The sequence below is a fragment of the Peromyscus leucopus genome, chromosome 2 (genome assembly GCF_004664715.2).
Source record: "Peromyscus leucopus breed LL Stock chromosome 2, UCI_PerLeu_2.1, whole genome shotgun sequence".
Classification (NCBI taxonomy): domain Eukaryota; kingdom Metazoa; phylum Chordata; class Mammalia; order Rodentia; family Cricetidae; genus Peromyscus; species Peromyscus leucopus.
In genome coordinates, this window is record NC_051064.1 from 142755599 (window position 1) to 142781506 (window position 25908).

Below are 25908 nucleotides of genomic sequence, written 5' to 3' on the forward strand. Positions count from 1 at the left end.
GTCATGTGTACTTCTCATGTCTACAGTCCCGGGCACACCCAGGACAACAGCCTGGCTCTTGGGTCTCCCCCGCTCACTGGAGCTCACACCAGCCCCTTTCCTCTCCACGAGTCCTGAGGGGCTGAGGTCACCTGGGCTGACGTGAGTCAGTTGGTCAGTGACTGTCCGCTCCCCTGCCTCTCTGAGCAGACCGCAGGCTCTTAGGGGAACGGATGGGTGTCTGCTTCTCCCCCCAGCCAGGGCCATGCCCATGGAAGATGCTGATTCTCCTGTCCTGCTGAGGGGTAGGGGCTGACACTCACTCAGCCAGGGCCACGTCAGCCGTATCCAGCAGAAACTGCTTCCTGCGGTTGGTGCACACCAGCCTGACAGTCTGTTGGTCGAGGCCAACCTGCCAGAAACCACACACAGGGCTTGGCCACTGCCCAGCACAAGGGGCATCATGGCCAGATTGAGGGTTGACTGGGATCCAGAAGGGAGAAACCACACATTTGGGGTCACTACGAGGAAGCCCCTGACCAAGATCTGGGGTCTGGCAGGAACGAGGGAAGATGGTCAGAGATCTGGTGCAGGAAGAGGCGTCTCTGCCCTTGACTCCTGTCTCCAGCACGTGTACAGAGGCCTCTGTGGACGGTGGTGCCCATCCCCAGGATGGACCTTGCTCTGCAGCTCTAAGCTGGGGTGGCCTGAGAAGCCTCATACCTAGGAGGGAACACCAACTGCAGAGCCTGCACTCACCGACACATAGTCAAGTTCATTGTAAGAAACGGCCTCTTCCACCAGGTATGGCTTCTCTGTGGCCCCTGAGAGAGGAGACCACAATACCTATTACCCTGGCTGGCCTTTTTCCCCTCCCGCAGCCTCATTTTCTAAGACCCAGCCCCCTTGAGGAGCAGACCCCCTCCTTACCCTGCAACGTGAGGTGACAGTGTAGCAGAGAGACAGACAGGGTGCTCAGCCCCGCTAGCCACACCTCCCGTGGGACACCTTGTCATTAGTACGTGCCTTTAGTGGGAGTGGGGGAGGGCCGGGGGAGGGGAGCTCAAGCCCACCCACTCTGGCCTGGGGCGGCAGGCACCTTTCCGAAGCAGGTAGACGTAGCAGTCCGTGAGGAGCACGTACAGCAGCTGCAGGTTACCCTCCATGTGCCCGGTGCTCATCCGGATCATCTAAGAGCCGAACGAAGCAAACGGGCGTCAGCCTGAGCTCCCGCCCTGCCGGACCTGCACGCTCACTGGACAGTGTGGCTGTCCCGGCCCCCTCTGCTGTATACTGCCCGATCACTCCCCAGTTCGGGGACTTACTTTGAACAACTGCTCTTCGTTTTCTCGAAAGACATGGATCATCAGCAGGAGTAAGTGATTGTTGTCTACTCTGTGGCAGGGACAAGGGCAGGGAGGAGCAGGGGTCAGGCAGGAGGTGACCCGCCTTTCCATCTCCCACCAGCAGGCTAGACCTCCCATCCCTGCTGGACTGGCAGATCCTGCACCAGGTGTAGACAGCCCTCACCTGAACTCTGAGGGGTGTGTCATCTCTGAAGGGCTCCCCTGGCCCTCGTCTACCCCGGAGTCCTCAGCGCTGCTCAGACATGGACTGGGCTGGTCTCGCTTGAGCTTGCAAAGAGCTTCCTGGGTTCCAAGTTCAGGCTGGGACACAGGCTCAGGCACAGGCTCCTCGTTGACCGGTGGCACCTGGGTGTCCTGCTCCTGAGGCTCCCCTTGCATGTCCTCTAGGGGCTGAGATGCCTGCCCTTCTCCTCTTCCTCCCTCTTCTTGGAGAGCAGTCTCAGGGCTACCAGGAACATGCAGCGGTTGGCTAGGCCCTGCAGGGTCATGGTGGCCGCCACCTGGTGCAACAGTACTTGGACTCTCGACCGTAAAGCGGTAGAAGTCCATTGGGGCTGGAAGCCCCTCACTAAAGTCGCAAAATGGTGGTTTCTCCGGGGCCTCCCCGGGAGAGCCGGTCCGAAAGGACTGATCTGGGGGATTAATGTGGGAGCACCACGTGCTGGGGTCCAGCTGTCCATGGAGCTTGTCAATGACCTTGCTCAGGGGCTGTCCCAGGCACTCCATGGAGGTGTCCTTCATCTCCGGGATCAGCAAGCCCATCTGGCTGAGCTCTGAGGGTTCACTGCTCTCAGCTGCACTGCTGGACCCTTCCCCTTGCTCCTGCGGGGAGGTAAGTGTAGTATCGGGCAAGTCCCGCCCCAGGCTTGGCGTGCCCACAAGTCTGTCACCGTCCCCCTGCCTAGGACATTTCTGGTGGCTAGAGGTGGGGTGCGGCGCGCTTGCCTCCTCGTCCAATTTGGTCTTTTTCTTCTTACCAATTTTCTTCTTCTTGGTGACCCTGTGACGGCAGTGACAGGAAGGGAGTTAATGCTTGAGTACCCACTGGGCACAGTCTGGGTCAGAGAGGCAGTCCAAGGTGAGAGACCTAAGGTGTCTTGCTGCTGGCAGAGATGGGTGAAAGGGACAGCCAAGAGAGGCATGCGTGGCTCCCAAGCAGGCCTACGGATTCTAGCTGATGGAATCTGAGGTAGCAGCCAGGCCTGGGGTGTGAACTTGCGGTCCCCGCACTTGGAATGCGGAGGCAGGAGGATTGTAAGTACAAGGGCAGCCTAGGCTACACAGCTAGACCCATCTCAAAAACAAAAAGAGGAAAAAAAAAAATCTGAGCTGGGCGGTGGTGGCGCATGCCTTTAATCCCAGCACTCGGGAGGCAGAGCCAGGCGGATCTCTGTGAGTTTGAGGCCAGCCTGGTCTACAGAGCGAGATCCAGGACAGGCCCAAAACTACATGGAGAAATCCTGTCTCTAAAAACAAAAAATAAAAAAATCTGAGCTAGGAGCTGGAGAGATGGCTCAGCGGTTCTTCCAGGGGTCCTGAGTTCAATTCCCAGCAACCACATGGTAGCTCACAGTCACCTGTAATGAGATCTGGTGCCCTCTGCTGGCCTGCAGGGACACGTGCAGACAGAACACTATACATAATAAATAAACATTAAAAAAAAAAAAAAAAAAAAAAAAATCTGAGCTAAGCCAGGCCTGGTAGCACAAACTTTTAATCCCAGCACTCGGCAGGCAGAGGCAGGAGGTCATTTGAGTCAGACCTAGTCTACATATTGAGTTTCAGGCTAACCTAGGCTACATAGTGAGACCTTGTCTCAGAAAACAAAACAAAAACAAAAACCAAACCAAACAACAACAAAAAAAGCAAAAGCAAAACAAATCCAACTGAGCTAGTTATGATCGTCCAGGAAACAAACGTAGGCCACGGTTAGTTGGACCAATGACTCTCTACTCAGTGCTCCTCTTAGGAAATAAACAACAGGTCTTTTCTATTAGGTGTCATTGGGAATAAATGATATGACCCAAATGCCTCAGGGTTTCTGGGTTTGTCGTCTTGGCCCTACTCTTCGGTTCTAAGATGGCTGGGAGGTTCCCGCTAAGACATTTCAGGGCTGAGTCTCTAAAGCTCCTGTGGACTTTAACCAACATGAAAAAGTCTGTGTGAGCAGGTGTGTGTGTGTGTGTGAGAGAGAGAATGTGTGTGTGTGTGTCCCAAACCCAGACCCTAGGGGGTAATGCTCCTGTCTCAGGCCAGCAGATACGATGGGATATGGGGCTTCTTTCCTCATTTGGTGTGGAGTTCTCAGAGCAGGGCCCAAGGGAGGTCAGAGAGCTGAGATGGCTCTAGCCACGAGGTCCCCCCCCCCCAGCATACCTCTGTCCATGTGTCAACGAGTCCCTCCTCTCTCCTAGCACACTCTTCCATGTCAACGATCCCCCCCAGCATACCTCTGTCCATGTGTCAACGAGTCCCTCCTCTCTCCTAGCACACCTCTGTCCATGTGTCAACGAGTCCCCCCATCTCCTAGCATACCTCTGTCCATGTGTCAACGAGTCCCCCCGCCTCTCCTAGCATACCTCTGTCCTTGTGTCAAAACATGAACATGAAGCGGGCTCAGCTAGAACCAGAACTAGAGAGATCTCAGAATGTATGCTGACTCCCCGGCACCGCAAGGCTGGGGCAGGGGGATGGCAAGTTGGAGTCTAACCTGGGCTTCATACATATATATTGAGGACCCTTCTCACAAAACAAGTACTGCTGGGAAGAGGTCTGACCCAAAGGTGGTTCCTGGCCCTGGATGGGCTAGACAAAATGCTCAGAAGCCAGCTGTGGCTGCGGTCCAGGTCAGTCCCTCCAGGACTTGGAACTTACCCCAAGATGGATGCTTGTGTCCCTCCCAGTTCATGCATGGGAACCCTAGCCCACGGGTAATGAATCAAAAGGTGCTTCTGGGAGGTGCTAAGATGACGGGGCAGAGCTCGGTGAATGCGACGGGGCCCTTATGAAAACAGCCCGAGAGGTTTCTCCACTCTGACATGTGAACACACACAAGGTGGACACGTGGAAACATGGAAAGAGTCCTCCTCTCAGGAACTGTGGGTGTGGCACCCTCACCTCAGCCTCCAGAATAAAGACCTGATGTGGCCTGGTGAGGTGGCGCATGTCTTTAATTCCAGCACTCAGGAGGCAGAGGCTGGGAGGATCTCTGTGAGTCGAGGCCAGCCTGGTCTACAAAGGGAGTTCCAGGACAGCAAGGGCTTCATAGAGAAACCTTGTCTTAAACAAAAGAGGCCTGGCCAGGCGTGGTGGCACACACCTTTATTTCAAGCACTCAGGAGGCAGAGGCCAGAGGATCTGAGTTTGAGGCCAGCCTGGTCTACATAGTAAGTTCTAGAATGGCCAGGGCTGCACAGAGAGACCCTGTCTCAGACAAAAACAAAGTCTGCTCTTGTGCTGTTTGTCACATGTCTCTGCCCTTGGTGACAGCAGCCTCCTGAGACAGATCTTCTGATCCCTGTGGCCCAAAGAACTGTACAAGGTGTGAAGGGGTTGCTTCTTAAGTCTCAGTGATGCCCCTGCCCTTGGGACAGTCCCCGTCTTCCCTGGACACTGGGCACAAGGGGCTGACTCATCCACCTTCTCTCGGGCCCTCCCTTCCTGCTGACCTGATGACTTCAAGCTCCGTACAGGCATCTGGCTGGTCTGGGGCCTGGGCCTCTTCCTTCTCCTGAGAGGTGGTGTGCACAGGGGTGGTGTCGGAGGACGACACAGCCTCAGGCTGCTCCTCATTGAAGGGGTTATGGCGCTGGGTGGGGCTCTTGGTAGACGCCTTGCTACTGGTTAGGTCCGAGGCAGTGGAGCGGGGGCCGCTGATGGTGTCTGTGAGGTCTCCATCTGCAAGGACAAGGAGACAGGACACAGACAGCCTGTCAGCCACCGACTGGGCCCCAGAGGATGCCTTATCTCAGGGGAGGTGGGCTAGTTCCTCCCAGGGAAGCCTGACAGCGGTGGCCCTAGTTCAAGAGCAGAGGCCCCCAACCCACAGGACATGCAATCAATGCTGTTGGAGCCAAATGATGGGGACCCCTCTTCTCTGTCACCGGGAGCCCTTAGTACTCACACTTAGCCAAGTTCAGTTAAGGGTCCACAATGTGAAACAGCTTCTAGCCTAAGCCCTGGGCAGGGTGACTGATGCTGCCCGGGGTGGCTGGGACCCCAAGAGGAGACAGGTTGCATACCTCCTAGGATAACCTCAGAGCCCTCTGATGTAAGGACTGGGGGTGCCCAGGAGCCCCTCAACACCACTCCTTGTGCAAAGTGATACCCAAAGTCCTCTGCAAGCCCCTCGCCCGCAGACAACAGGGAACACAGAAGCAAGAAGAGCAGAAGAGAGAGACAAGGAAAATGAAAGCGGGGAGCACAGGGGAGGGGCTGGAGAGGGGGACACAGGACCCAGGACAACAGAGAACAGTGACAGATCAGGGACAACAAGATGAGATGCGGAGAGCAAGGGGCTGCCCCCCAAGACACCTCGCAAGCTCTTCAGAGGATACTGACTTTTCTCCCCCAAATCCAACAGCACTCCTGGGGCTCTACAGAGCCGGGCACCCCTCTTAGGGTGAGCTGGAGGACGCTGCTGCCTTTCAGTGAGGAGCGGATCCAACTGGCCTCCTCCAAATCCCTGTCGTCTAAATCACTGGACTAGGTGGACGGGAAGCACCGGTGTGGTGAGCACAGGGGGCCGTTTATCTGGCGGCAGATGGGAGCCACCCAGGCAGAGAGCTGGGACCTGGGACTGCCTGGGTGAGGGCTAACGGCCACTCTACTCTAGGAGTTGGCATGTGCACATCCTGCTGGCCATTACCTCTGCAGAAGTGGGAGGAAGAACACGCTTCCCTAAGCACACCGGAAGGGCCTGCTGGCTGACACAGTACTTGGTTTCTCTTGGTTTAAGTGGCTGTCTTTTCTCATTTTCATCTTTTTGAGATGGGGGTCTCACTAAGTAGCCCTGTCTGGCCTGGGACAATCCACAGTCCTCCTGCCTCAGGAAGGGTTAAAAGTTATTACGTCTCTGTCAGGAACATGCTAGGGATGCTCTTCCATTTTCCTGACTGGAGCCTAGCTCCCAGAAGAAGGAAATCATGCTTTCGGACCCCACAGAGGGCTCCCACAGGGACAGAGGTTGCAATCTCTCTCTTCCCTGAGCACCTGCAGCTGCTTGGGAGGGGTCGTGAGAGGTGAGTGAACAGACCTCAGGACATGGTAGGTGTTAAGCCTGGATGCCTAGCAATTTTATAAAGAAGATTAAGACCATGGATCACCCTACCCAGCCCTGTTCAGGGCCCCAAGTTTGGAGTTGCCCCTAAGTCCTTTCCTCCAGGCTCAAGAAGACAGTGGTGTCTTGGCTGGGTGAGCGGCCACAGTGGGCCAGGGAATTCTTCAGTGCTGAGGATCTTGGAGTCACCTCTGCAATGAATATATAACCCGAGCCTGGCCCAGCCTGAGCAAGCTGGGCTATTAGTTCTTGGGCAAGATCTACAGGGCTGCGGAGGAAGGTCAGAGGTCATGGTCTGCCTGTCAAGTGACTAAAAATTGTGTCAGGAAAGGGTTAGTGGTTAGAGCCAGAGGGAAAAACCAACGCCGACATTATGCTTCAGAGGAGGCTGAGAGGAGAGAAGATGTTAAGGTGGAATTCCGGGTCTCACACCACCTGCACTCAAAGCTACCTTCTTGGCTGAGCAACGCAATTTACCTCGCAGTGCTGGAGCCCGTGTCTCTCACAGCTAAGCTAGTTCACACTCACATCACATGGGAAACACCAGCTCTGGTCCACTGCTGAGAGGTCATCCTGGGGGGGGGGGACCCCACCTCAGGCAAGAAAGGGGTGCCCGGGGCAGGAGCTCAGTTTAGGACTAACTGGTTTCGAGACAGGGTCTCTGTAGCAGCTCATTTACAGGAGCAAACATTTACTGCATCAAACAGAGAGCCTACTTGGAGTTAGTACTGCTACCTGGGAGTTGCCATGTGAATTTGTCCAAGCCCAGCTGTGGGTCACAGGCAGAAAAAAAAATGTCCCCACAATGCTGATGTGCAGGACAGCATAGGACACTAAACTGCTTTAAAACTCCACAGAGAATCTCCTTGTTGGAAGCTTTCACACTGACTTACCTATGGGGCGGAGCACACTTGTGTGCACACAGGGGTCAGAGGATGCCGTGTGTACACAGGGGTCAGAGGATGCCGTGTGTACACAGGGGTCAGAGGATGCTATGCATGTACACAGGGGTCAGAGGCCATCTTGGAGATGTTAGTTCTCTGTTCCCACATGTGGCTTCCAGGGAAAGAATTCAAGTGGTCATGCTTGGTGGTGACAAGTACCTCTTCTTGCCAAACCATCTTGCTGACTCCTCCCCGTGGGGAGTTTTAGCTATGCCTGGGCGGTTTCCTCACTTAGATCTCAACCCATTAGGGATAGCCTGAAAGGATCAAGCCTCCATCTTTCTCCTGGATGCTCTTGTGATAAATAGGTTGTTACAATCCCTGTATCTCAAAGCATCACTTTTCTAGAACACGTTTCCACTCCAGTGAACCAGGTCACCCACATACACCATTAGTGTAACGACTAGGACTGGAATCCGGAGGGTGACCTGGTGTCTGGGCAGGGGTCACTCAGTGACTCCTGAGGCCCCCGAGGAAAGGCAGGAATGCTCCCTGAGAGAAGTGCTCCTGGGCTAAGGGCCAAGTTCCCCTACTGCAGAATTCCACCTACTCCAACACTAGCTCTGGCGTCGTTATGACCACGGGCATTGTTATAAGTAATAAGAAGTTGATTCTGAAACACATGCAGCAAGCTGGGCGGGGAAACGTTGCAAACCAGGAAAAGAGGGTCACAGAGGACTCTGTCCCACCTTCCCAGTCTGTGCTGGGTACAGACGGCACTGCTGGAAACACATCTCCAAAATCATAATCTATAAAAACGAGGGACAAAACTCAAGATTAGAAACGGGCAGTGGAAGGAGGTCGGGGCATCGGGTGGGAGACACGGGGAGAAGACAGAGGGAGGAGAACGTCGTACGCGTTCTCTAACAGCCGACGGTCACCTCGGCTGTCCTGAGGGCCGCTCCTTCCCAACCCAGAGCCTGTCCTGGCGCACAAGAACCTGAGTCTCCTTGCCCCTCCCCCTGTGGCCCTGGGGTAATGAGGTCCTGTCCTTCTGGCTAGAGTTAGTATAAGCTCTACCCATGGATGGCCTGGCTGCTTCTTCAAGGCCTGTCCCTCTGACTCCTCCTCCAGGGTATCCCATGAGGCCCACCCAAGGAGACTGGGTGGCTTCTTCACTTGTCCCATAAGAAAATATGTAGTGCAAATCTTTTTATTATTATTAGTTTCTTAAAACATATTTTCATGCAGCCCAGGTTGGTCTTGAACATGTTACATAGTACAGAATGACCCAGAACGTCTGATCCTCCTGACTACCTTCTGAGGGCTGGGATTACAGGTGTGCCCCATCAGGCCTGGTGCGTGCGCGCATGCATGCGTGCGTGCGTGCGTGCGTGCGTGCGTGTGTGTGTGTGTGTGTGTGTGTGTGTGATGTGTAAACACGGGTTTGCGTGTATCACAGTGAGTGTGTGGAGATCAGAGGACAACCTTCAAAAGTCAGTTTTCTCCTTGTATGGTGGGTTGTCAGATTTGTGTGGTGTGGCAAATGGTTTTTAGCCCCTAGGCCATCTCACTGGCCACAAGCTTGGGTTTATGCAGTGCCGGGGATTGAGAACCCAGGGCTTCATACATGATAGACCAGTGCTCTACCCACTGAGATACACTGCTAACTCCTATGATGCAAATCTTGCTGAAACAAGTCTGAAAGTGGGACACATGACCCATGCACAAACAGAACAATGAGGAAGGTCGGGTCACAGGGGAGGTGACCAGGGAGCTGAGGGAGTCCGCAGAGCCTGCCTCCCAGGAGGCCAGGTTGAGTGACTGAGGTCAGATCAAGGAAGGCTAGATCTCACTGCAGCGGGGGCAACAGCCAGTTTTATGAATGCCAACACCTAAGGTTTGAGGAAAGCCAGGGTTTTCTAGCCACCAATCTGAGCTGAAAGGATCCACTTATGGTTTGTCAGTTTTGGGGACCGGTACAGCCATCTCTGACCCATGGAGGGGCACCAAGAAACCATGAGGGTTCCCGCCCCTCAGACTGCCTGCCTGCCTCTCCTGGGGTTGCTCAGCCTTTGCACAGAACCTGCTGCAGGACAACCATCCCCAGGCAGCGGATGCTCAGCCCTGACTCGGGCAAGAGTTCCCAGGGCATATTGCCATGACTCTCTCCTTGCTCAGAAGACTGCCCCTGGGCATAAGGCTAGAAACTTCTAGGAAAGTTAGTAAGGTTCATAGGGCCTGATTTTTCCTTTTTTTTTTTTTTTTTTTTTTTTTTTTTAAGCTACCACAGAAATGAAGATCTGGGAAATGATCAGCTCTGTTCAACTGCAAATCCCAAACACCAGAGAGACATTGTCACTCAGCAAGGCTTAGGAGGCTCCAGAGGTCACTTCAGGACACAAGGCCTAGTTCCTTTTTCCCCAGGGGCCACTTACCCTCACTAGATGGGGCAATGGCGCTGTCATCCCATTCCAGGTTGGTGGAGGTGACAGAGTTGAAGGAGTTGAGGGACAGGCTGTCTGAGCCATGGACTGAGCTGGGAAGGCGGTCTTCGAAGTCCAGCAGGTACTGAGGCTTATAGTAATCGGGCATGTAGGGGGCCAGGTCCAAGTAAGGGGCATCCTGGGGAGACAGAAAAGGGGGAGGAACGTTGGAGAGGAACCTCAGGACAGCCAGCAAACAAGGCTTGGCAAGAAGTCACCAGAATCAGGATGGGAAGGAAGATGGGGATCTCACATACACACCACATTGATACCACACCCACACAGACACAGGCACAGGCACACCCACGCACGCGCGCACGCCCACACACACACACACACACACCATGTTCTTTTAGGGAAATCATTGTGATCAGGAGTTAACCAGGAAGTAATTGCCCCAAGGAGTAGGACAGAGTTCTAAAGCTTTGGATGTGATGAGTGTTGACACAGTAATGCTTGCCTGAATGCATGCACAGCTGGGTTCCATCATCAGTGCCACAAAAAAGGAAGGAAGAAAATTCATCAGAATCCAGCCAGAGCAGCTAACATTCCCTTGATAGCTCTCAGCATTAGAATCTCTCACTGTCTCTGGTTTCTACCACTGCCGAGTCCCACCTTCAGCAGGCACACGGGTCTCGTCGAGCCCAGGTCTATGAGATGCTCTGGCCTCTTTGGGGTCAGTATTGTCCTCATACAGGCACATCCTCAGACGTGCAGTTTTGTTGTCTATGGCTTGTTTCCAGCAGTCTGGAAATATTAAGTGAAAACTTCCAGAAATAAACAAGTGATAAATTTTCAAAATATTTTGGAGCTAGACATGTGGTACATGCCTTTAATCCCAGCACTTGGGAACAAGAAGCAGGTGGATCTCTGTGAGTTCCAGGTCAGCCAGGGATATTTAGTGAGAACTTGTCTCAATAAAAAATTATTTATTGGGGGCAGGATAACCAATTTCAGTGGTTAAGAGCATTGGCTGCTCTTCCAGAGGTCCTGAGTTCAATTCCCAGCACCCATGGTGGCTCACAACCATCTGTAACGAGATCTAATGTCCTCTGCTGGCAAGCAGAGCACTCATGCATAAAATATAAATAAAAATTTTAAAAAATTCTATAAAAAATTTCTTTTATTATTTTGTGTGCATGACGTATGTGTGATGGTGGCTGGGGGAACACAGACATGCCACAGGACTTGTGTGGAGGTCAGAGGTCAATGTTGTGCTTGCTCCTTCACTTTTATGTAGGTTCTGGGTATTGAACTCGGCTGGACAGGTTTGTGTGGCAAGTGTTTCACCCCCTGAGCCAAATCAATGGCCCTGTTTTTGTTGCTGTTGTTATTGTATTTCCAATAGGATTTCATGAATCTCAGGCTGGGCTTGACTTTGCTATACAGCTGAGGATGGCTTTGAACTTTTGGATCCTCCTGATCCCTGCACAACTCATACATGTTTTAAAAAAACAAAAGCAAAAACTCTTAAATTGTTATAATTGTCCTGCTTTGCTACTGTTGTTGTTATCTCTCACAGAAGATAGCTTTTTAGTTTAATTTTATCCATTTATTTATTTGTTTGTTTGTTTGTTTTCAGGACGGGTTTTTCTGTATAGCCCTGGCTCTCACTCTGTACATCAGATTGGCCTCAGACTCAGAGATCCGCCTGCCTCTGCCTTCCAAGTGCTGGGATTAAAGGCCACTACCCAGTTTAAGATTCTATAGTTAAGTAAGTGTTTATATGTGTCTGTGTCAGGGTATGTGCACTTGTGAGTGCAATACCCTCAGGCACCAGAAGAGGGAGTCAGATCCCTTTGGCACTGAGGTTACAGGTGGTTGTGAGCTGCCTGTCATACAAAGGTGCTATCAACTAAACTCAGATCCTCTGCAAGAGCAGTACATGCTCTTAACCACTGAGCCATCCCTCCAGTCCCTGTGCCTGATTTACAAATTAAACTTTAATATATATATATGTGTGTGTATGTACTATATACACACAGGTTTTTCATATAATATATTTTCATATATATATATATATATATATATATATATATATATATATATATATATACATACATACAGGAAAAAACACAGCACATACAGAGTTTGGTACCATCTGTGATTTTAGGCATCTGGGGGGTAGAGTCTTAGAAAGTGAGCCCTTGGACATGGGAAGGTCTATCCAGTGTCCAGTGTATGGTCATGAAGGAAGCTTGAGAATTTGAAGAGGGGTTGAGAGCTCCTGTGGAGAAGCATGGAGCCAAGGACGCTTGTCAGGATTGCAGGAATTTGTCTTGTACCTCTCAGACACTCATGTCTTAAACACAAAGGTGAGTCCTTCTGAGCTATGACACTTGAGGCCATGTGGCTTTTCCCCAGGTGTGTAGAGAGACAGGAAGACACTGAAGCAGGAATCCTGGCCATGAGTAAGCTGAGAGATAAGCCCTTCCAGCCAATCCCACTGACCCTAAAGGTGTCATTTAACTGAACAATCAGGCATTGCCAAGGTCAGCCACATACAACAAACTCCAGATGGACTAGAAAAATGAAGTCCTTCCCAACCCCCTCTCATCTTCTTCCAGTATCAAGAACCAAGGTGTCTCACCAGATCCAGGTCGAACCGAATAAACTCCAGCCCAGACACCAAGGTCAGGAAAAGAGTCAGGTGATCATGGCTGCAGACCAGGGCGTTCCTGCCAGACACAAAAAACAACCCAGGGATCTCTGAGTCTGGTCACCAGCCTGGCTCAACCTCACCAGAAAGCCTACAGTGTTGAAATTGGACGGGTGACAGCCCACCCCTGGAGGATACCCAGCTCATTCAGCCCGCCCCGCTCCTCTCCTCCTGTTCCTATTGGCTGTGAAGCTTACTAAGTGTCAGAGATGGGCCTGGAGCACAAGGCTTATCAGGCTTTCAGTGGCTGCTCTGAACACGCTGTCCCTGAGGTGTCCCCAGCAAAGGGGAAGGCAAAGGTTGGGCATTTGGTCAGCCTGAGTTCAGGGTAGACACCAGACTGTTTATAGAGCCCACCTGTCTTCTGGAGGAAGCCACCAGACGGCCAGCAAGACTCCTAGTCTCTCTGCTATCACTGTCAGGCCCACAGTGTGTGATACCAAGCTAGGCCTCTGTCTCTATGTGACAGGAGGCTTTGGGTTGAGGTTTAGGGAGCTGGGGGCCCAGCAAGAAACAAGGGTGTTTCAGACACTCACCTGACATAGTACTTCTGCAGTAGACCCAGGTTCTCTTGGAACAGCCGCAGGTAGCTCTCCAAGGAATTCTCATTGAGAGCCAGGTAGAGCCAGGCGCGGCCTGCAGAGAAGGCAGGAGTAACTAGGTAGCCCAAGAGCCTTCAGGTCAGGCCTTAGCTTTTGTGGTCAGCCAGGAAAGTCAGCCAGAGCACAGAAGGCATGGTGGTGATCGGGGGTCAGTGCCTTTTTGAGATATTCACGGATGCTGCCCAACACTGCAGGCTAACACGCTTCTATCTCATGGGCTTGGCCTGGGACTCCAAAGGAATCCAGTGTTCTTGTGGCTCATGTTCCCCTTCACTTCATCAGTGACACACCCACGAACTGTCACATGCACAGGGAAAAAATGAGGCTTTGTGGAAGGCGCTGGCGTTTGAACCCCCACTGCCACTGGACACTACAAGGCAGACGGCTGCCTCAGGCTGACCTGGACTGGACCTGAGCCCCAAGCTCCCCACAGGGAGAGCACAGCAAATGCCCAGTGTTCTACTCACTGCGCCCCAAGTTGGTGGCCACGTGCTGTAGCACCTCGATCTGCTTGATGGCCTCTCGGCGGGTGAAATGGACCACGAGCACCCAGTAGCCAGATGAGAGGTCTTGCAATCTGTAAAGAAAGGACAGCAGCTGGGCCTAGGTAGGGCTGCTTCAGGCAACCAGGTGCTCTCATTCTGTCCCCACCCCAGGAGCTTCCTGCAGCTTGTCTGAGCCATACACGGCTCCTCTGGTAAGATGACAAAGGACAGAGGCAGACAAGAGCAGGAATGTCTCTCCGGGGGCCATCGGGGTCTCCACACTTGGCTCCCTCAGCCCCAAGAGCAGTCTGCACTCACCCGTACAGCAGAGCGTGGTCCAGGTGCTCACACAGACGTTGCAGGACCTTGTCATGGTTCCGGATGGCGGGGGTCTCATCCTCACACGCTGCGAAGTAGCTTTGCAGCTGGAAGAAAGAGATTCATGCTGATGGGGAGAGCTCCAGGCCTACGGCGTCCTGCGATGGCCAGCAGAGTTGGCTTCCACTGCCCTGCTGAGCGCTGATCTTGCCCAGGAGGTTCCAGAGGGCAAAGGCTCTCAGGAGGGACTTCATATAGACAGCCTCGGGCTGGTGAGGGATGTCCAGCTCGCACAAGTGTTGGGTGGCACTAAGCTTTGGGGCAGGGCCATGGGCTGCACTTGCCGCCTGAGTACCATACACCACACACAGTGGTGTCTGTATAAGTCAACCATGCACAGGTATATACATACATACATATATACATATCACACACACACACACACACACACACACACACACACACACACACACACACAGCTACTTGGTAATGCCTGAAGGCATTTCAAAAAGACTCCTAATCAGCTTTTTAATTTATTATTATTATTCATTTATTTAATGTGTTGGCCTGCTTGGAGCTGTCCTCTGTACACACTGAGGTCGAACAGACCAGATCACCTGCTCTGGTGGCCTTCCTGCCAAGGCTGACAGGAGCATTGAGTTTGCCTGAGGAACCTGGCCAGATCTAGGTGTGTGCCAGGTTCATGTCAAGCCCTATGCCAAGAAAGACACTGTTCCCAGGGCTGGAAAGACAGACAGAAAAAGAGGAGGGGGAAGAAAGAGAGAGACAGACAGAGAGAGGAAAGGGAGAAGATTGAGCTCACAGATGAGGTGTCCTAAAGCACCCCCAGCCCACCAGGCTGATGCGGGCGGAAGAGATTAGCCAAATGGGAGGGGGCAAGAAAGCTTGGACCCTCAGGCCGAGTTCTATGCCACCAGATCAGGACCCTCCGTTCCTGTCGCCTTTCCATGGCCCAGACGGAAAGTGCAAGAAGAGAGCACAGACCCCAGGACTGGGGCTGGGTAAGCTCCTGGGACAACCGTATTCTCAAGTGTTCTCTGGAAGCAGCGATGGAGGCGGCTACAGCAGCCGAGAGGGATCAGCCACACCAGGGAGCATGTGCTCCTGGAGGGAGGCCAACCATTCAGCTCCCACAACAAAAATAGTCTCTCTTCTCTCCAGCCGGAGCAAGGCCAGCAGCCTGGCTGAAGGGGACAGAATTCAGTCCCGAAGGGTCTGCCCACTCGTCATGCAGGCAGAAGGAGCAGAGGCAGGAAAACCTTCTAGAGCAGCCAGACGGACTAAATCCACAATGCAGCAGCCTGCTGGCAATGGCTGAAGGCGTTTTGGGTTTTTGTTTTAAATGATTCCCAGTTGGCTATTTAGAAATGTGTATTATTTATTTAATGTATATGACTGTTTTAGCTATATGTGTGTATGTGCATCACATGCATGACTGGTGCCCAAGGTGACCAGAAGAGGGCATCAGATGCCCTGAACTGAAGTTACAGATGGCTGTGGGCTGCCATGTGGGTGCTGGGAATTGAACCTGGGTCCTCTGGAAGAGCAGCCAGTGCTCTTAACCACTGAGCCATCTCTCCAGCCCCTTCTTGCAGTTCTTTATTGTTATGTACTGTTGTCTCTGGTGTCTTTTTTCCCCATTGAGAAAATATTTGTTTTTACAGTCAAATTTGTCAATAATTCCCTTTAAAGGTTCTTGTTTCCCCTCCACTTTAGGGTTTTATTTTACTTTGTTTGTGTAGTGTGTCCTCCTCTCCCACCCTCCACCCTGTCCCTCTCAGGCAGAGCCTCTCCCTGAACCCTGAGCTCATGTTTTCAGGCTGGCAGCCAGCCAACCCCAGCCATCCTCCTGCCTGAGATCCCAAGAGCAGTGGTGTTACAGGTGGGTGTGAGCCGTGCCCAGCTTTGTTAAGTGGAAGTCAGGCCTTGTGGCTGCTCAGTTAGGTTCTCTTTCCAGCCCTCCCCCACCTTTACCTTATTTATTTAGAGGTGCTAACAACTGGGTCCACACTAAGCAAGGCACCGCTTCTGGAGATGCTTGGTCGCTGACATCCCCACTCCTGCCCTTCGCCTTCTGTGTTCACTCTCTGAGCATGAAGTTAAGGATCACCTGGATCGGTGAGCATTTTCTCATGGCCCAGCCTCTTTGCATGTAATCCACAAGTCAATGTGCCCTTTCTAGACTATTCTGTGTTGTTGGTCTGCTGACTGTTCCTGTATCAGTCCCCATTTTAACTATTTCCACTTTACTCAGCACTTGGACATGGGCAGAAGAAGTCTACCTAGCCCCTACCCAGCTACTCTTTTCCGAAATTACTAGTCCAGCCCCTTTTACACTTCACTTATTTATTGGGGGCACGCACGCACATGTCACGTGCACATGGGGAGGGCAGAGGACAACCTGCAGGAGTCGGTTCTCTCCTTCCACCTAATGGAGCCAATCTGGGGATCAAACTCGGGTCACCAGGTTTGGTGGCAAGCACTTTTACATGCTCAGCCACTTTGCTGACCCCAAGCCATTCTCTTACAATTGAAATTCATCACCATTACATTTTGTTTTTTGTTGTTGTTGTTGTTTAGTTTTATGCTGGGCGGAAGTGGCAAAAGCCTTTAATTCCAGCACTTGGGAAGGGAGGCAGAAGTAGGAGGATCTCTGAGTTCGAGGCCAGCCTGGTTTACAGAGTGAGTTCCAGGACAGCCAGGGTTAGACAGAGAAACCCTGTCTCAAAAAAATCGGAAAAAAAAATGTATGTGTATGGGTGTTTCGTCTGCATATATGTCAATTGAACAGACTTTTGTGAGCCACCACATGAGTGCTAGGAATTGAACCCAGGTCTCTGGAAGAACAGCCAGTGCTCTTAACTACTGAGTCATCTCTCCAGCTTCCCCCCCCTCCAATCTTGGATTTATAATATTATCATGCTGAACACAGAGACTGTTCACACCGAGAGATGGTGTCTCACAATATCTACTCTCCCTTCCTAGCAACACAGGCTCCACTCCCATTTGCTCTTCTTTATACCCTCGGGACTCTGACAGCTGTCTTTAGGTATGTCTTGTACACGTCAAGGTGAGTTGTACATCCACACATGATATCATGACTCAGAGAGCAATCTGCAACCCTTTAAAAAAAAGCACCATGGCCAGTGAGGTGGCTCAGCATCACAGGTGCTTGCTACCAAGCCTGACGACCTGATTTCAATCCTTGGAACCCACAAGGTAGGCAGAGAGAACTGACTCTCATAAATTGTCCTCTGAACTCCAGACATGTGCCACAGCATGTGAACTCACACCCACACACATGCAAAATAAATAAAAATGTAGTAGAAAACTTCTAGGAAAGCATACTGCGGTGTGAGAGGGCTGAGGCAGGAAGCAAGACTGTGAAGCCAGGCACTGGGCACGCCTCAGAAAGTTACTCACTCTCCTACTCATTTTTTCTCCCCTTTAAAATGAACTAAAGGGACTTTTTAAAGCCGAACTGTCTGGTACAGTACCTGCCAGCCTTATGTGGTTAAATGAAGTTAAATGAAATCAGTGGGCTGCAATGTGGCTGCACTTAGCATGCACACAGCACCAGACGTAAGGCGCAATGTAAAAAGAAAACAAAATTTAAACTAACTTAAATGAAACAGAAAGTAGCACCAGCCATATTTCAAGCGCTCAGCAGTCACCCGGGGCAAGCAGCTCTGTCCTGGACAGTTCAGATGCACGGCACTGCCACCATGGCAGGCTGTCCTGCTGGCTGCTGCTGCTGCTGGTTTAGGGGATCAGGGAGTAAAAAGCACCCAAGAAGCTCGGCATAGCTGGTGAGCAGCAAGCGGTAAACGCTGAGATGATGAGCGTCCACGAACCCGGATTCTTAGTCACACCAATGGCGTAGCATCCGGCAAAACACACACTTCTGAGTGTGCATGCACCCTGCTTTCATTTCTGCTGCTGTGATAATTACCCTGACAAAAGTCAGCTTAGAAGAAAGCGTTTATCTTAGCTCACAACTCCAGGTGACAGACCTTCATGGTGGGGGAAACCAAGGCAGCAGGACTTGACATATCACATTCACAGACACAAGCAGAGAGTGCTGTGGGATGGTCTGTATGTCAAATCACTCTGATTGGTCAATAAATAAAACACTGATTGGCCAGTGGCTAGGCAGGAAGTATAGGCGGGACTAACAGAGAGGAAAAAAGAAAGAACAGGAAGGCGGGAGGAGTCACTGCCAGCCGCCGCCAGGACAAGCAGCATGTGAAGATGCCGGTAAGCCATGAGCCACGTGGCAAGATATAGATTTATAGAAATGGAATAATTTAAGATATAAGAACAGTTAGCAAGAAGCCTGCCACAGCCATACAGTTTGTAAGCAATATAAGTCTCTGTTTACTTGGTTGGGTCTGAGCGGCTGTGGGACTGGCGGGTGACAGAGATTTGTACTGACTGTGGGCAAGGCAGGAAAACTCTAGTTACAAGAAATGAATGTGTGCGAGTTAGTGTGAACTTAGTCCCCTCTTTACGCTTATATAGCTCAGGCCCCTGATTAAGGAATGGTGCCGCCCACAGTGGGCTGGCTCTTCCCACATCAATTAACATAATCGAGACAATCTTCCAGCCTTGATCTAGAAAATCCCTTGTTGACACTCATTCTGGGTCATTCCAGATTGTGTCACGCTGACAGTTAAACCATCACAGCATGTGTATGCACGGTGTATGTATGTGTATGCATGGTGTATGTATGTGTATGCGCATTTGTGTGTGCACAGGGAGAAAGGCAGAGATCGACAGTGAAGATCTTCCTTAATTACTTCTCTACACTTAAAAAAAAAAATCTTTCTTGTTTTGAAACAGGGTCTTGCTATGTAGCCCTGACTGTCCTGGAACTTGCTATGTAGACCAGGCTGACCTCGTGAACTCAGATCCACCTGTCTGACTCCCATGTGCTGGGATTAAAGGCGTGCACCACTCTGCCAGGCTACCTGCCTTATTTTTTTTTTTTTAAGACAAAGTCTCTGAACCAATAGCTCACCAAGTGGCTAAGCTACTCGGCCAGTGGCTCCAGAGATCTGCCTGACTCTGCTCCACTAGCTCTGTAGTCACGAGGGGATCTACCATGTGCAGCTTTTGTGTGTGGTCCTGGAATCGGCACCTGGGTCCTCAGGCTTGCACGGTAGGACCTATACCAGCTGAGTCATCTCCTTGGCTCCCTTTAGGCTGGTTTAGAATTTCTGTTATCTGAAGGGGGGCGGTCTGGTGCCATGCTATGGCCAGGCATAGATCTTGAAAAGAGCAGGAAGAAGAATGCCCTGAGTTGATGACGCAAGAGCTCAAGGAGCGCTTAGTCAATGGCTGGAGCCCATAAGGGGGGAGCTGGTCAGCAAAGCAGGCACAAAGGTAAACAAGCAGCGCAGGAGCTCTCGGTGAGCCACAGAGAGGCCGCTGGCAACCACCTCCCACAGGGCAGGCCTGGGAGAGCAAACAGTGGATGAGGACTCCAGAGGGACGGGATCGGCCCACTGGACATAATGACCAGTCTGGAAGCGCAGTTGGTGTCTTTTATGCCAAATGACTCTGGTTGCAATCCATATCTGCCGATATATATACCAGCTATAATCAGATCCGTCACATATTGAGCACTCGTTATGAGCATCAGGAAGGTAGCAGAGTATGTAAGAGTGTGGGTCCTGGGATCAATGTGGGTTAGATGCTGACTCCGTTCTCACTGGGTGAGCATGGGCAAGTTACCCAGCTGCTCCAACCTTGGTTTCCTAAAGGCTTCCAGGAGGCTTCAGACAACAGCAACACCTGGTTTATCAATGGGCCAGCCGGGCAGTGGTGGTGCATCCCTTTCATCCCAGCACTGGAGGCAGAAGCAGCAGGATCTTGCGAGTTTGAGGCCAGCCTGATCTACATAGTGAGTTCCAGGCCAGCCAGGACTATGCAGAGAAACCCTATCTCAAAAAATAAAAAATCAAAGGGTCTCATAACCCAGCATTTGGGAGGCAGATCTCTGTAAGTTCAAGGCCAACCTCATCTACATAGTGAGTTTCAGGCCAGCCAGGACTACACAGAGAAGAAACACCGCCCCTCCCCCCCAAAAAAAGGCCTTGTAAACACTTTACAAGTGTGGGCAGCGTGATGTGGACGACAGTAAGGCCGCTCAGAGACACTGTTTCATCACGGCAGCCACACCATAGCTGATGTCACACAGATAGTAGTCACCATGCTTGGCTTCAAAATCCCTGAAGGAATGTCAGTTACCAGGTGTGGTGGCACATGCCTATCATCCCAGCACTCTGGAGGCTGAGACAGGATTGAGATTTTGAGGCTAGCCTAGGCTACACAGACAACCCTTACCTCAAAAGCCAACACAAAGCAAGCAAACAAAAGTTAAGACTCTGTTTAAATTCCTTCCTGATGTATTTTTAGGAAAGCCCAAGAAAGAGAAACTCAGCACCTCCCAACCAGAACTGAAACATTCGCCGCAGGTCCGGAGAGACAGCTCGGGGTTAAGAGCACTGACTGATCTTGCAGAGGACCTGGGCTCAGTTCCCAGCACCCACTCAGCGGCTCACGATGGGGGTCTGTAACTCTAGTTCCAGGGGGCCCAGCACCCTCTTCTGGCCTTCATGAGCACCTGGCACACACGTGGTGTGCATACATACATACGGGCAAAACATTCACACACGCAGAATAAAAATAAGTAAATCTTTAAAAGCCTGTAGATTTGAGCCTGTTTCTTGGGTGATGGTTCAGAGAACAGTCGGAAACCACGAGCCTGTGACTCTCTCTCCTTGTGTCTCCTGAGTCTCACAGAGCAGCGCCCCACTTCTGGGGAGAACTCACCCTGCCGATTAGAGGGTGTCCTCTCGGCAAAGGCAGATTGTTTCAGAGTTGGCAGAACACACCATTCCGTTTGTGTTATCTAGGTTGCCTTGGTGCCGCCGTGCCAGAATTAAGCAGGTATAACAGGTTAAATGGCCTGGAAGGCCTGTGTAGCTCTGGGTAGAAAATGGTGCTTGCCCACGGCCTAAGGTCTTGACAGAGGTGGCAAGCAGCATACACTGTGACCGCTGGGCTGTGACAGGAGCAGTGTCACCTAAGGTTAGCTCAGCAGAGGCCAGAATCGAGTGGCTCGAGTCTTCAGGAGTCATATAGTTCAATAAATACTACAACTACCTAGTATGTATAGACATGAACCCCCCCGCCCAACATAGCAGTCTGGGACTCAAAACCAGCACCCTGTGCATGCTAAACAGCCAGACTACACTGAATCCATCCCCAGCTTCAGATGCCATTCTTCACAGACATCTACAAAGTCCTGGCGCTTGTCACACTTACATTCCTGTGCTAAAGATAAACTTTATGCAACTATACGTTTGATACAGCATCAGGGATGATAAATATTATTTTAAAGCCAAGAAGGGCATGGGCCTGCTGTCCATTCTGGGCCAGGGACGATTCCTCCAAGGACGATCACTGAGGTTTCTAGGGGCTGGGTGCTCGTGTCTCTGCACAGGGGCAATGGTCCTGAGGCAGGAACAACCGTGAGGCTGATATGGCTGAACTCGGGGAATGAGGATGGGAGATGAGGCCATGAAGGCCACTGAGGGCCAAATCATGGACAGGCCACGTAAGGGCTTCATACTTCATTTCCAGTTTGATGTGAAGCTGCTAAAGGCTTGAGCACCAGAAGTAACTTGGTCAGGTGTGTCACAGGCGACTGTGTGGCATGTCCAGACTGCGGAACCCAAGCTGGAGGCAGAGAGCTTGGTTGGGAGGGGGAGCCAGGGCAATGGCACCAGGGTCACTGTGGTGGTGGAGGAAGTGAGAGGGGGTCAGACTGAGGATCTGAAAGTGGTGTCCAGGGGTTCATCAATGGATGAGACGCTATGGAGGAGGAAAAGGAAGTGAAGGCAAGTCTAGGTTTTCTAGTCCCAGCCACAGAATGGTCCCATTTATAGGTCAGGTGGCACTCTGCCATGAGACTTGAAAGGGGAGCTGTCCACGAGGTGGTAGGGAAATGGGCTGAGATGCACAGACAGCCATCCTGGATGCCAAGGTCAGGGAAAGGCTCTCTGAGTGCTGCCCAGGGGGTGCCATCCTTTGCCTATAGGGCTGGCTTCACAGGAGCACTTGGAGAACTTGAGAAATACAACGATGCTCAGGCCCCTTCCTGGACCAACACAGCAGAGTCTGCAGATGGGCCAGACACTGCCTTTCTTTCCGAATCCCCAGGAAGTCCCATGCACAGCTAGCTTGCATGGCTGGCAGCAGGTGCAAGGGCCCGAGGCAGGGCCACCCCTTAGCAATCTGACAGGGCTGCAGCCCGGCGGCTGAGGGGGCGGGGTGACACATGATCAGGTCAGCGGGGGCAGCTGAGGGTCAGATCATGTAGTATATGCTGCAGAAGCCATGTGGAAGAATTTCCAGAGAGAGGGCACCATGGGTTACCAGGGGCACAGTGTGCAAGGACCTAAAAGGATGTGATAGGAACCTCGATGAATGGCCCTGGGGTGAGGGGCAGGGAAGTGCCATTGAATATGTTTTGCATAAACAAGGCATTTTTAAAAGGACTGCAATAATTGGAACTTGAAACTCAGCAGATTCTTGATCTTTCTGTTTTGAGTCAAGGTCTCTTGTAGGCCAGGCTGGCCTTGAACTTGCTGTGTAGCCCAGGATGACCTTAAATTTCTGATCCCCCTGCCTCCACCGCCCAGGTGCTGAGATTACAGGTGTTGTTAGGCCTGGCTCATGCAGTGCTGGGGACGGAAGCCAGGACTTCCTGTGTTGACTGCTCTTTACCAGCTGAGCTGCAACCGAGCCCTGGGGACATGAAGGGAATGTATCACTATTTCCCCCCAAGATCTGTGTAGCCTGGCTGCCCGGAATTCGCTCTGTAGACCAGGCTGACCTTGAACTCACAGAGATCCGCCTGCCTCTGCTTCCCAAGTGCTGGGATCAAAGGCGTGCGCCACCACCGCCCGGCTATTATCATGAATTTTTAAAGGAGGTAATGGTGGTGTCAGGTCCTGTGGGAAGAAGAATTGTCTACAAGCAACATACACTGAAGTTGTTACGGATAACTAGAACATGTTCAAAATAACAGGAAAATAAGACAGCGGGAGAAACGGCAGAGAGGGAGGGAGGGACCGAAGGGTGGGAGACAACAAATACCAAAACCTCCTTTGACCAGTTTTGCTAAAATGGTGGTGGACAAACGGGTGGAACAAGAAAGACGGCTCCATGGGAGGAGCGCAGGGCGGCCTCCTGGGACAGACACAGGTGGGCTGGTACGCTTGATTACGGAGGATGGGAAAGTTCCCATCAGAGGAAATTTAAGAGCATCAAGATAGGGGCTGGAGAGACGGCTCGGTGGCTAAGAGCACTGGCTGCTCTTCCAGAGGACCTGGGTTCAATTCCCAGCACCCACATCAGGTGACTCACAATTGTCTGTAACTCCAACTCCAGGGGAGTCAACCTCTCTATTCTGGCCTTTGCAGGTACCTGCACACACATGGCATACTCACACAGACACATACACATAAATAAAACAATAACCCAAAAAGTAAGATCATTTGGACCAAAGAGAGACTGAATATCACACTATTCTGTGAAGTTGACCTTTTAAAAGGCTGCCTGTTTCCAGACCACACCCTGGACTGGCTAAGCTACTCTGTCCTCCGTTTTTGGGGGTGTGCTCAGGCACTAGGCCCAGGAAGAGCTTGTCTGGTTCATCCGAGACTCCCTTAAAGTCAGGAAGACGCACTCCTTGAGCGCCCTGGGGAGACTGGCCATCACATGACTGCAGCAGCCTCGTGACTTCAGGGAACCGTGGGTGGCACTCGCCACGGAGCCAAGAGCTGTCTGACGCAGAGCATTCTGATCAGGCCGGTTCCACTCTGTTCCGAGACCTCTTCTATAGACAAATGACTTAAGACAACACTGAATCCCATGCAGATTGGTCCAGTGCAAAGCTGGGGGCAGGTGACCTCTTCTTGTGCCCTGGTCAGTCAGGACTGAAAGAGACCGCAGAGCTGTCCAGACTGACAGAGAGACCCAAATTCCAGCTCTGCCACGGACTGAGGCTGTCCTGGGGGAAAGGTGGGCCATACTCCTGTCTTCACAGGGCAAGATAAACCCCTGCTTCCACAATATCAGGAGGGTGTGCAAGGCTGCACAAAGGCTGTCTGAAAGGCCTGGCAGCTAAGAGGCTCCAGAGCAGGACATCCCCACACCTGCCAGTCACAATGGTCCCTAAACCTGTTCCTGCCTCATCCTGCTCACTCAGGGAAGGTACAAACCTACAAATATAAAAGAAACAGCCTGGCAACATGGAAGGCGTGTTTCTCTTCTGTTGCTAGGGCTGGAGGTTACCCTGTAAACAGCAGTCTCCCGGCTGGCCTCACAGAGAGCACGCATATTCTGATTGCCCATTGCTAAGGAAACTCTGGGGATTCCAGGGAGCAAGGGAAGGAAGGACAGGTTGCTGCTTCACCTGAGTCACCCCTGAAATAACTAAGCCGACGGCAGCCACACTTAAATGAGCTCAAATGAGCGTTGGAACAGACAGAGCAATCCTCCCGGGCACTCGGTCTACATGTGACGCTTCCCTCACTCAGGACTGCTGCAGGGCGTGAGAGCAATCATGTGTCCCAGAAGTGACAGGGCAGTGTCTGCGTGGCAGTTTGGAATTCTACTCCAGGCACGGCCACTGACTGGACAGACTGCAGGACTCTTCCTGCCTCAGCCTGTCCAGCGCTGGGATTACTGGGTGTGCAACCACGTCAGGCAACCCCTCTGGTCTTCACAGACACTTGCTCTTTCTGAGGCAGGTCCAAACCATTTACCATCTTGGGAATCGGGGTGTCCTCAAATTCTTATTCCTAAACTTCTCAAGAAGAGGCCAAAAGAGGACATGTCCAACCAGTGACAGATGGAAAAGAGCCAGTGTGACTATGTCCCTTCAGAAGGGCCTCCATAAATCTGGTCCTTTTTAAACTTTTCATCTGGAAACACAGCCTTAATATGTGGCGGTGTGAATAAGAATGACCCCCGTAGGCTCATATATTTGAATGCTTGGTCACCAGGGAGTGGAACTATTTGAAAGGATTAGGAGGTGTGGCCTTTTGGAGGAAGTGTGTCACTGGGGGTGGGCTTTGAGGTTTCAAAAGCCCACACCAGACCCAGAGTCTCTCTCTCTCTGCTTATAAATCAGGATGTAGCTCTCAGCTACTTCTCCAGCACCATGCCTGCCTGCCAGGCTCCCCACCATAACGACAATGGACTAAGACTCTGAAACTGTAAGCTGCACCCAGTGAAATGGGGGCTTTACAAGAGTTGCCTTGGTCACAGAGTCTCTTCACAGCAACAGAACAGTGATTAATACAATAGATTACCAAGGCTGGCCTTGAACTTGAGATCCTCCTGCCTCAGTTTCCCAAAAAGATGGCATAACAAACTTTTGCAACTAGGCCCAGCTTAATACTAATCAGAAGTCTAGATCACCTTCAGGCACAGATGCCAGAGACTTGAAGGGAAAGGCTGGTACCCATCATCTAGTCCCCCAAAAACAAACAGATGGACAGGTGTATAGTAAAAATACACAAATAAGGCAAGAAGTCGGAGTTATCTAATGAAGCTTCTTTTCGGGGTGTGAGAGGGCGCCTCAAGTAGTCCAGGCTGGCTGTGTAGCCAAGGATGATCTTGATGATGATGATTCTCCTGCCTCAGCTTCCCAAGTGCTGAAGTTAGAGGTGTCCGTCATCATGTCTGGTTTTATACAGTAATGTATAAAACCTTGTGCATTCGAGGCAGGCATTCTATCAACTGAGCTGC

General features: G+C 51.7%; 1 protein-coding gene across 2 annotated transcripts in view; it reads right to left on the reverse strand.

Moving 5' to 3' along the window:
* Plekhm2 (pleckstrin homology and RUN domain containing M2) overlaps positions 1 to 25908 on the reverse strand; it is a 42295-nt gene that overhangs the window by 4289 nt on the left and 12098 nt on the right. The window contains exons 2-13 of one of the 2 annotated variants that reach the window (XM_028880677.1): positions 14059 to 14165; positions 13723 to 13832; positions 13190 to 13289; positions 12585 to 12672; positions 9947 to 10133; positions 8258 to 8317; positions 5015 to 5243; positions 1510 to 2346; positions 1305 to 1374; positions 1079 to 1169; positions 739 to 803; positions 303 to 391 (exon numbers count right to left, since the gene is read on the reverse strand). In XM_028880677.1, the coding sequence (XP_028736510.1) occupies positions 303 to 391; positions 739 to 803; positions 1079 to 1169; positions 1305 to 1374; positions 1510 to 2346; positions 5015 to 5243; positions 8258 to 8317; positions 9947 to 10133; positions 12585 to 12672; positions 13190 to 13289; positions 13723 to 13832; positions 14059 to 14165 (2033 nt within the window). The remainder of the gene's footprint in view (positions 1 to 302; positions 392 to 738; positions 804 to 1078; positions 1170 to 1304; positions 1375 to 1509; positions 2347 to 5014; positions 5244 to 8257; positions 8318 to 9946; positions 10134 to 12584; positions 12673 to 13189; positions 13290 to 13722; positions 13833 to 14058; positions 14166 to 25908) is intronic. The other variant, XM_028880678.1, reaches the window with a different exon arrangement.